This window comes from Macaca thibetana, chromosome 4 (assembly GCF_024542745.1).
Source record: "Macaca thibetana thibetana isolate TM-01 chromosome 4, ASM2454274v1, whole genome shotgun sequence".
Lineage (NCBI taxonomy): Eukaryota > Metazoa > Chordata > Mammalia > Primates > Cercopithecidae > Macaca > Macaca thibetana.
This window is the reverse complement of record NC_065581.1, coordinates 154,806,536-154,818,464: the sequence shown is the minus strand read 5'-3', so window position 1 is coordinate 154,818,464 and position 11,929 is coordinate 154,806,536. Positions and strand designations below refer to the sequence as shown.

The window sequence follows — 11,929 nt, the reverse complement described above, 5'->3', positions numbered from 1 at the left end:
CAGCCTGGGCTTTCTCCAGCTGATTTGTAGGTATGGTGAATAATAGGTGAGCCTGTCCAACTTCCAACCTCGTTTGGCTGCCCACAGTTAGCCGGGTGACTGGCTCTGCTGGGTCAGCTGGTGAGGAAGCAATAAGGAGGGCGTGAGGGCTGAGTAATGTTGTTGATTGATTGGAGCTAGAAGCACTATTCAGGAGATAATCTAGGATAGAACCACATGATTCTTTAGCCCAGGAGTCCCCAGCCTTTTAGGCACCAGGGGTTAGTTTCGTGGAAGACAATTTTTCCACAAACTGGGGATGGGGATATGGTTTCAGGATGATCCAAGTGCATTATATTTATTGTGCACTTTATTTTTATTATTATTACATTGTAATAAATAACGAAATAATTATAAAACCCAACATAATGTAGAATTAGTGGGAGCCCTGAGCTTGTTTTCCTGCAACTAGATGGTTTTCTCCAGAAGTAATGGGAGACAGTGACAGATCATCAGGCATTAGATTCTCATAAGGAGCATGCAAACTAGATCCCTTGTGTGTGCAGTTTACAGTAGGATTTGTGCTCCTATTGAATCTAGTGCCTCAGCTGATCTGACAAGAGGCAGAGCTCAGGCAGTAATGCAAATGATAAGGAGTGGCTGTAAATGAAGATGAAGCTTAACTTGCTGCCCCACAGCTCACCTCCTGCTGTGAGGCCAGTTCCTAACAGGACACGAACCGGTAGTGGTCTGTGGCCTGGGGATTTGGGATCGCTGCTTTAGCCCACATATTCAAAGAAGGGATTCAATATTTGATGAGTGTCTACTGCGCTCTAGGCATGAGCTTTAGCTCTAGGCATCGGTTAACAAGTTTGTTTACAGGGAGGCAGTGTCATGTGTCAAAATAGTGACAATAAGATTTTCAATAACATATATTTAGCATTAACCACGTGCTAGACACACGTATGACATCAAGTATCACAACCACCCTATGAAGTAGGTACTATTATCACTATCCCCATTCTATAGATGAGTACATTGAGACTAAGACAGTAAGAAAGGGGCCCAGGGTCTCTTAAATGGTAAAATCAGTCTGGGTATCTGACATCAAGGTTCAAGCTCTTTTTTTTTTTTTTTTTTTTTTTGAGACGGAGTCTCGCTCCATCTCCCAGGCTGGAGTGCAGTGGCGCAATCTCCGCTCACTGCAAACTCTGCCCCCTGGATTCACACCATTCTCCTGTCTCAGCCTCCTGAGTAGCTGGGACTACAGGTGCCCGCCACCACACCCGGCTAATTTTTTGTATTCTTAGTAGAGATGGGATTTCACCACGTTAGCCAGGATGGTCTCGATCTCCTGACCTGGTGATCTGCCCACCTCGGCCTCCCAAAGTGCTGGGATTACAGGAGTGAGCCACCGCGCCCGGCCAAAGCTCAAGCTTTTAACCAAAGCACAAACTTTGGTGTGAGGAGACCTGCATTTTTACCTTGAGCAAATCACCTGACTTCTGGGTTTGATTGCCCACCTGAAAACCAAGAATGAACTAAGAATCCCTTGCAAGCTGTTGTAGGTCTCTGATAAGTTGAGATATGTCCAATTCTTTGTAAAGTGGTCTGAGGGCCGGAGCGGGGGTGGTGCGGGAAAGCAGCTTTTTCTCCGGCTATGCTCAATACTGTCACAGTCACTGAATACAGAACACTTCCTGTGACTGGGTGTGTGGGGGTTGGCTCCCTACACACTAAGCATCCCATTCTGCAGATTGCCTAGCAGACACTGCAGCTGCATGTCCTCTAACTCAATTCAATTCTAACACCAGCTACCTGGAGAGAGTGTCAGATCCCACAGGTTGAGGGCTCAGTCCCACAAGATTTACCCTACTTCGGATGCCAATCACAAGCCCCAGGTTGTGGGTTTCTGACTGATGGGCTAAAAATCAGGGCCCCTACAGGCCCCTTTTCAGGTTCAATTAACAATGGTTCAATTGGGTAGAGTGGCTCCAGAACTCAAGAGAACACTTTGCTTACCTTTACCCATTTATTAATATGGATATTACAAAGGATACAGATGAAGAGCCATGTGGAAGAGACGGCCAGGGCTAGGCATGTGGGAAGGGACAAGAAGCTCCCATGTCCTCTCTGGGGGCACCACCTCCAGGAACCTCCACGTATTCAGCCATCTGGAAGCTCCCCAAACACTGTCGTGTTTTTCTTTTTTTTAATGAAAGCTTTAATATGTAGGCACGATGGTTAAAACATTGGCCACTAGTGGCCAACTTAACCTTCAATTCCTTCTCCCCAGAGGTTGGGGATAAGGCTGAAAGTCCCCACTCTCTAATCATGTCTTGTTGTTTCCAGATGACCAGCTCCCATCCTGAAGCTTACTAGGGGGCCCCAGCCACCAGATATCTCATTAGCATACAAAAGACGATCTTATCACTCTGGAAATTCCAAGGGTTTTAGGAGTCATATGTAAGGAAACGGGAATGAAGACCAAATACATAGTTCCCAGTATCACAGGTGGTATACATATTTTATTGAGCACCTACTATAAAAAATCAATCAACAAACATTTACAGAGCAGTCACTTTGTCCAAGACATACTGCAAGGGTTATAAAAGATTTAAGAACTTCTGAGATGTTTTCTCCCTCAAGAAAGGAAACAAGGCAGAATAAGATTGTCCTCTAACCAACAGCACCTACTGCAGGTGCTGTGAAGGATCAGGAGAGAGAAGAGTATGGTGGACTCCAGTGGCCGGTCCAGGAGCATAAATGGGAAGTGAGGAAGGCCCCAAACAATCAGTGGGATTTGGATGGACAAAGAAGAGGAGGGAGAAAAATCTCTGGAGAGACAAAGCCCCAGAGGCAGGAAGTTCAAAGTGAGCTGAGGAAAGAGTGGGGGGTTCATGTGGAGGCTTGTGCAAGACCAGGGTGTGAAAGTGCTGGAAATCTGGCTAGGATGCAGGACTGTGTGCAAAAAGCAATGGGAGCCACGGAAGAGATCTGAGAAGGCTCTTTCTTCCCCTGGCACATGTTAGGATTCTATGTTTTCCTGAAAAGCAACAAGAGGAGAACATACTCAGAAGTGAAACCCAGAAAGCAAGCTTCTCTGTAGTAGTGCAGAGTCTGTACAGATAGGACTAATAAACCTTTTTTTTTTTTTTTTTTTTTTTTTTTTAACACAGAGCTGTAGCACTATGACTTGAGTGAAGGGTCCTTCAGAAAATGGATGGGAAAATTGATTTAGGTATCATTGAGGATGACTTTTAAAAGGGACCTCAGGAACCACCTGGGGAGAATCTAGTGTTATTGCTATCCAGGTGAGTGGTTGGGGTCCAAAGAATTGACGTGATCTCCCTGAGACTGCACGGCAGCTGGGCTTCATCATCTTCCCAACACTTCTTCAGAGACTTTTAAACTTAGGCTGCAGAGGTCCCCAGGGCCTCACCTCTGCAGCACATTTAGGGTTTCCCTAGCCACCCTCCCCCTCCTGCTGTGCTCCCCATGGGTGTTCTTGGCTTGCAGGGTGTTAGCTTTGCTGGTGTGTCCGTGACCAGTAAATGCAGGACCTAAGCCTGTATTCTTTGGAAGGCTATTGAAGATACCAGGCTCAGGGGCCAGGGATTCCCATGTGTACCGCAGTTTGGGGCAGGGAAGTAGGACAGTGAAATCATCCTCACAGGCTTAATGAGATTATACACCAGGCTTTAGGGAGAATTCTAGTTAGACATTGACCAGAGTGGGTTGGTGTACTTTTGAACTGCTTCCCTGAAACTGCTAACTAATCAAGAATCAGGTAGCATGCTGATGCTGACCACCTGCTCCCCCAACTTGTTGCTACAGGTAAAATCCCTGACAGTGGATCTTTTTCCCAAGAATTGCTTAAGGTGTTCTTTAGATCCTCAATTCCAGCAGAATGGCTGACACCAACTGGCATGGGTGAACCCAGAGAGAGGCCGGGAATTTTAAAAAAATTAACTTACTTAGAGAACAAGCAGTTGTCAGTGAAACGCTGGTGCACTGTGGACTTCAGACATAAAAAGAGCAGCCATCACTGACTTCTGGCAAATTCAGGTAAAACAACAAACATCCAAACTTCCAGATATTCTGTTGGGGGAAGTTGCCAAAGACATTGGCTGCCATAGTCAACTTTACCATCTTCGATAAGAAAATGTTCCTCTACACCATGTAAAAGATTTTATTAAGTACCCCCTTGCCTACATCGTTTTGCATTTAGTATGTCTTCATTACATATTTGATAGGAGTGAGAGAAAGGACACAGGTGGTCCCCTCAGAACAGAGCATTTAATTGAGTATATTCAGAGCATATTTTGAGTGTGAACCTCCCTAACAACACACCTTTTAACAGTGATTCAGGGTACGGATTCAGCTTTTATGGGGTCTGAAGTTTGTACAGTTTCAAGAGCCCTCTTTAGAGGAAAAAAATACAAAGTCACAAAAGAAAAGAATGCCTGTGACCACTTTGATGCCATGTGACAGAGGAGGAATGTGACAGAAGGAAAAACCAAGTGGAAAAAGACAGTGGTCTCAGCTGATTGTAGTGACTAGATCTTACTTTTGCAAAATTTACAAAATTCTGTGAAAGCTTATGTCCAAGTGGACCTATTACTAAGCTCCATCACAGGAGCCTGTCCAACTGAAGGAGCCTGAAGTTCATGCGTCATTAGCTTCACAGTCTTTCCTGCAGCTATCACGGATGGAAACTAACCACCAGAGCACAAGGGAAACTGCAGAGGTATCTCCAGGTAGCTAAACTGCAGAGTCCACGAGGGAGGATAACAGCATGTGGTAGGGCACAGTCAGGACAGCGACAGCATGTGGAGCACTGACAGACGGGGCCCCCATGCCCACTGGGCAAGACCAAGAGTGGACAGGACACCTAATGTGGGTGGAATCACATACAGTGAATGGAGAAATAGCCTTGTAAAATATCAGGGCTGTGCAGAGGGGCATTAAATGATGTTGATATATTATTTCATTTAATCTTCCCATTCCCAGAGGGACACTGTATGATAATCCTGAATTTCCAAATGAGAAGACTGAGGTAAAGAGAGGTTGGTTTGCTTAAGTAGGAAGCTTATAGCCAAGGCTTTTTTATTTCCAGGCTTCCATTGCCTCTCACACTTTGTGGCCTGTCAAAGTCAAGTTAGTGCATGAACCTCAGTGACACAGAACTGAGAAACAAGGTCACCTATTTGAAGTTTACCTACTTGTATGTGGTTTGTTCTCTGATCATTCCAATGCTATGGTGAAGTACTCCTTGGAATATTTGCAATCAGAGACAGATCGGATGTGTTACGGCTAGGTTCCAACTATTAGAGATCATCACCATTTTCCAAGTATAAAACCAGAAGGCTGCACATATTAAGAAATGCTGAAGGAACAAAGTATGTTTGGCTTCCTGCATGATACACATTTGTGAACTTTTACAACAAAAAGCCTAATTTTTCTTCCAGTAAAGAAAAAAAAACTTTTTTTTTTTTTTTTAAAGACAGAGTCACCCAGGCTGGAGTGCAATGGTGAGATCTCGGCTCACTACAACATCTGCCTCCCAAGTTCAAGGAATTCTCCTGCCTCAGCCTCCTGAGTAGCTGGGCTTACAGGTGTACACCACCATGCCTGGCTAATTTTTTTGTATTTTTAGTAGAGATGGGGTTTCACCATGTTGGCCAGGCTGGTCTCAAATTCCTGGCCTCAGGTGATCCGCCCGCCTCAGCCTCCCAAAGTGCTGGAATTACAGGCATGAGCCACTGCACCCTGCCCCAGTAAAGAAAATTTTTTCCTTTTGAATTAAAAATACTTTAATCAAGGTTGATGGATGCAAAATCAACATATAAAATCAATCTCTTTTATGCCAGCAATATACAGTCAGAAAATATAATTATTAGAAACTTCTCATTTCTAATTGTAATGGAAATTTACATGTAAGAATATAACAAAAAAACATGTACAACCTTTATGGAGAAACTTATACTTCATTAAAAGATATTAATGATGACCCAAGTACATGGAGAGAGATAATCCATGATAACAGATAGAAGAGTCAATACCAGAAAAAAGAGTGAATTTTCCCCAACTTAATCTAAAAGTTCAACCCCTTCCAGTTGAAAGCATAATAGGCAGTTTCAGTAGACTCCGTGGGGGATGTGGGCTCCTAGGTTTCTGGTCAGCAGCAGAAATGTGGTTTCAGCCCGAGCAGTGAAAGCAGAAAGTGCAGGCTTGTGGGCTCCCAACCCAGTCATGGTAGTGGCTTCCTGATCCCTAGGTAACTTCTCCATTTTGTTCCACCAGTTTTTCCTGCACTTTGATAACTAACTATGCATGAAATTCCTCTCTGTTTGAATTATTTCCGGTGGTTTCTGTTTTCCTGACTAGACGTTGACTGATACAGTCACACATATGTAGATGTCATGATCTGAAAATTCATATGTTGAAGCCCTACCCCCCATCAATGTGATGGTATTGGAAGATGGGGCTTTGCGGAGGTAATTAGAGTTAGATGAGGTCCTGAGGGTGGGGCCCTTGTACAGGATTATGCCCTTATGATAAGAGACACACCAGAGAGCTTGCTCTCTCTCCACATCTGTGCACACAAAGAAATGGTCCCGTGAGCACACAGTGAGATAGCAGCCAACTAAAAGTCAAGAGAAAAAGCCCTGGAATAAAACCTACTTTTCTGCCACATGAATGTTGGACTTCCCAGCCTCCAGAGCTGTAAGAAATACATTTCTGTTGTTTAAGCTGACAATTCTGTGGTATTTTTTGAATAGCAGCCCAAACTGACAAAGACAGTGGGCATTAAAAATGTAAAGAAATGCCTCAACATTCATATGTTGAAATCTCAACCTTCAGAATGCAACCATATATGGAGTTGAGGTCTTCAAATGGTGATTAAGTTAAAATGAGGTCATTGGAGTGGAGCCCTAATCCAATATGACAGATGGTCTTAAAAGAAGAGGGAAAGATACCAGCCAGGGGTGTGTATACACAAACAGATGACCATGTTAAAAGACAGCAGGAGGGCAACCAGCTGTTAGCCAGAGAGGTGTCAGAGGAAACCAACCGTGCCGACACCATGATCTGGAACTTCCAGCCTTCAGAACTATGAGGAAATAATTTCTCTTGTTTAAGCCACTCAGTCTGTGGTATTTTGCTATGATCACCTAAACAAACTAACAGAATATAAAAGTAAAGTCAAGAAAGTGTTGCCAGGCCTGGTGTCTCACATCTGTGTAATCCCAGCGCTTTGGGAGGCTGAGACGGGTGGATTACCTGAGCTCAGGAGTTTGAGACTAGCCTGAGCAACATGGTGAAATCCTGTCAAAAAATACAAATCCTACAAAGAAATACAAAAATTAGCTGGACATGATGGCAGGTGCCTGCAGTCCCAGCTACTCGGGAGGTTGAGGTGGGAGGACCGCTTGAGTTCAGGAGGCGGAAGGTGCAGTAAGCCCACTGCATTCCAGCCTGGGGATAGAGCCAGACCTTGTCTCAAAAAAGGAAAGAAAGAAAGAATCAAATGTTAACTAAGAGGAAGAACTTTAATGGCAGTAGAAAAATAGGCTGAGGGAAAAGAAAAAAGAGACAAAATAAGAAATGAGAGAAAAGCTCAAGAAATGTCTTCCTCCTTTTTCTCCATAAACTCCTTTGTATGTTATTTTCTTTTATAAAGGGAGAAAAGTTTTTGGCTTTATTTTTCCTTTGTTAATGGAAAGACCAAGTGAAGAACTAAGCAATTACCCAGGGAACTAAAGTCATATAAAAAGTCAATAATTCAGGTTAAATCCCTCCTTTTTTTCCCCTTGGCAATGCTTCTTAAACTCACAACATCTATATAACTGCCTTCTTTTACTTGCCTCTGCCGATAATGCTAATATTTCACCAATTCAAATGCAGGATATAAGACATACCACCCTATAGCAAAATCTCAAGAGCAACGAAAAAAAAATGAACTTATGATGAAACCACAGTAAGGAAAAACCCAAAACCTATGGGAAACTGACTGTAAATCTGAAATGCATTCTTCCACAGATAAGAAGATGACATAATTTGCAGTTGAAGGGTCCAGGATATTAATGTTTTTGAAAAATTTTGAAAGACTATGGTTTAAAGTAGAGTTGGGAAAAAATGTATAGTAAAAAAACAAAAGAGTAAAGTCTTCATGTAAATTACTTTTTTAAAGGCAAGAATACTTACAAACATTTTCACACTGGCAACAAATCCAGATGGTGCTTAAAGTCAGTTTCCTGGATGATCTGACAACTGAAAAAGGTTGCAGTGGGTTAAAAAGTCACGGCCTCTCTGGTCTGTAAAGGAGACTTATAGGGAGAATTTGGTAACTTTGGGACAATAAGGACACCAGACTAGAAAGCTCACTCTTGGACACTGGCAGGTATGTGTCCCTTATCTGGACCAAACACAAGCACGACTGTCTGCACATTCAAGCCTTCTTGGCTCAAGGTTCTGGGAAGCAAGACATCATTTTTGTAGCTCTGATTTTTTTATGGTTTAATTGTGAAGGTAAGCATTTTTTGAGAGGGCAATTCTGAATAGCACTTGTTTTTAGAGCTATGATTTTCATAAGAGGGGAAAAAATATCAGAAATAGAATCTGCAAGGAGCTTTGTCAAAAGAAAAGCATTCTCACATGCCCCCTTCTTTTGGGAAGCCGTGGAGGGGTGGCACTGGTGGGATAGAAATAGGTGAACTCCCTCCGGCATGCATGGTAGGGGGTGGTGGGGAAAGGTTGAGAATCAACGACATAGAAAAGCAAATGCGGAAAAATCGTTTTGCAGCAATAAGAAAGCAGTTTTTAAAAATGAAAATTTTCATCTTAGTTTTTATTTCTTTTATAACATATTTGCTTTAAAATTTTCTTACAAAATTTATTTAAAAGACATATAAACAACATATGGGAGATGAGAATAAGATTCCTCTAATTCAAAGGCATTAGGGTAAATAATATTTCAGGTGCTAGACAGCACGCATGGCACATTTATTCACCCAAGACCAGAATCCCTGGGGGTAATCGCTGCTGTTTTTTCCAGCCCACTATTATTAGTTGTGGGAAGTAATTTGCTTGAATTGCTTTCATTCTCTGACTCCAGTTTTGCAGCCTCCTCCCAAGTAGTTGCCAGCTGTTTCCCAAGGGTTTCTGGAAGCTTTAGTGTTAACACTCCACTCAGGAAGGCCATAGTCCCAACAAACAACTAGAAGGAATTAAAAATAATGATAAGTGACACATCAAGAAAGGAACACACCCTTCGGAGAACAGAATTTCCTGTTTTCAGAGGGTAATGCAATTGAATTTGACATAACAGTTGTCACTGTGATTACTCAGTGAGACCTTTGGTTACTTGTGCTGGACTTCGAGTTCTTTTGGTCACCAATGAGGCTTAATCTCATCACTCACTCATTCATTCATTCATGAGCCACCGTGGAGCGCCTACTCAATTGCCAGCTACTGTCTGCATTATTACTCCTGAAGGCGCTGTCCTAGGAGCTGTGGTCACAATGAAAAAAAGACCCTTGCCCCATCTTTCCAGACCCCAGAGTCTTGCGGAGGAGACAAGCAACTGAGCCCTGGGTTAGGACATGCCATGCGTGTCTTAGTCAACCCTGTCCCTGCCCCAATAATCAGTACACTATCAGAGTTCAGTAAATGATAGGGAATGAATGAATGAAAACAGGTTTCAATCAACCGGAATCTATGGAATTTGGGGGAAGCTAACCAGAGGCAGTGAAAACAAATTGCCACTTTATGGGGGAGGGATCCATATAATTTCCTATACAGTTCGGTATGATTTCTTTATTTTCCAGGTTTTGACACACAAAAGGCAGCCTTTTAGACTAGCGCCAAGGCATTTGCTTTTAAAAATGCAGGTCATATTAAAAATTAAAGTCTGCATATCTATTCTCTGTTTATCATCATGAAGATGCTGGGTGGTTTTTATTAACAGAGCTAAATCTCATGCAATCTGTAAAAACACAATCCATCCTTACTTAATTTAAACTCCTTTAGCAAAATATATTTGCTGGAAAGACCCTATAAAAATAAATTGAGGTATGGCTTTTCTCATAAATCTACACGCTTGGTATGTTTATAGCATCTGAGAATGAGAATCATAAAAGACATAGAGCAAATGTGAAGCGATGCCAGATCACATCCATAACAGATGAGACTTGGGAAGGCAGTCTTTTATTTTGTTTTGCAGAGCACTGATAACCTAATTCTTAGAAATATATGAGTAAGCTTAACCCAGAAGCAGTAGCGGAATTACAAGTGACATTCCAAAGGAATTTAAAAGACGTTTTCCGGTCTCTCAAGACATGGCAAGTATATCCAGTGATCTAGAAACCCCAGAAGAGCCCTAAGTCAGGGTCTGAAAAACACTGAGTAAGTCTAAAAGCAAAATAGAATCAAATGGAAGATCCAGAACAGAATGGAATTTTTCTTCTTAGCTTGGTAGTAAGACTAGTCAGGCAGTAAACAAATCATACCTCTCCACCTCCTCCTCACTCCTGCTCCCCTGACAGCTCCCCACAAGCCCACAAACCCCAAACCAAACATCGAAATAAGTCCCCCCTTTCCCACCCCTCCCTCCTCCGGCCAGGCAGATCCTTTCACGCTCTCCAGACCCTATCGCCTCTCACCTCCTCCTCAGAGATCTCCCTCCATCCATGGTCCAACCTCCTTCTCACAGATTTTTGATCTTTTCCTTTTTGCTGGCTATTTTCCCTCAACAAAAAGTTCTCAAAGGGCCAGGCATGGTGGCTCATGCCTATAATCCCAGCATTTCGGGAGGCTTGAGGTGGTGGATCACCTGAGGTCAAGAGTTTGAGACCAGCCTGACCAACATGGTGAAACTCCGTCTCTACTAAAATTACAAAATTAGCTGAGTGAGGTGGCCCATGCCTGTAATCCCAGCTACTTGGGAGGCTGAGGCACAAGAATCGCTAGAACCCAGGAGGCAGAGGTTGCCATGAGCCAAGATCCCGCCACTGCACTCCAGCCTGGGCGACAAGAGCGAAACTCCGTCTCAAAAAAAAAAAAAAAAAAACAGTTCTCAAAGGCTGGGTGCAGTGGTTTACACTTGTAATCCCAGCACTTTGGGAGGCTAAGTCTGGCGGATCTCTTGAAGTCAGGAGTTCGAGACCAACCTGGACAATATGGTGAAACTCTCTAAGAAAAATACAAAAATTAGCCAGGTGTGGTGGCACGTGCCTGTGGTCCTAGCTACTTGGGAGGCTGAGGTGGGAGAATCGCTTGAGCCCAGGAGGCAGAGGTTGCAGTGAGCTAAGATTGTGCCACTGCACTGCAACCTCAGTGACAGAGACCTGGTCTCAAAAAAATAAAAATAAAAAAGTAAGGAAAAAGAAATGTTCTTGACCCATTTATAATCTCCATATGCATATTGCCTGGGTACTTGCCACCTGCTACCTGTGTGGCCTTGGACAAGTTACTTAACCTCTCTGCTCCTCAGAGTCCTTTTCTGTAAAATGGATGAAAGGATAGTATCTGTCGCAAACGACTGTTGAGAGGATGAAATTAAATGTAAGCTCTCATTACTGTGTGTGTGTATATATATACGCAACATATATATATATGCGGTGTATATATATATGCAACATATATATGCAGTGTGTGTATATATATATACAGTGTGTATATATATATTCTTAGCGTGGTAGTAAGACTAATCAGGCAGTCAGGTTCAAGTGATTCTTCTGCCTCAGCCTCCCGAGTAGCTGGGACTACAGGCACATACCACCACACCTGGCTAATTGTTGTATTTTTAGTAGAGATGGGGGTGTCACCATATTGGCCAGGCTAGTCTCGAACTCCTGACCTTGTGATCTGCCCGCCTCGGCCTCCCAAAGTGCTGGGATTACAGGTGTGAGCCACCGCTCCTGCCTTACTGCTATGATATATTGAA

The 11,929-nt window shown here is 43.1% G+C and overlaps 2 protein-coding genes across 3 annotated transcripts in view; one reads left to right on the top strand and one right to left on the bottom strand.

Moving 5' to 3' along the window:
• The window catches only part of GTF3C6 (general transcription factor IIIC subunit 6), a 1,097,326-nt gene that overhangs the window by 514,794 nt on the left and 570,603 nt on the right, over window positions 1-11,929 (top strand). The gene's annotated exons all lie outside the window — the stretch shown is intronic.
• Window positions 8,819-11,929, bottom strand: part of SLC22A16 (solute carrier family 22 member 16) — a 52,502-nt gene continuing 49,391 nt past the window's right edge. For both annotated transcript variants that reach the window (XM_050789048.1, XM_050789049.1), the window contains exon 8: window positions 8,819-9,202. In XM_050789048.1, the coding sequence (XP_050645005.1) occupies window positions 8,993-9,202 (210 nt within the window). In that variant the 3' untranslated portion in view covers window positions 8,819-8,992. The remainder of the gene's footprint in view (window positions 9,203-11,929) is intronic.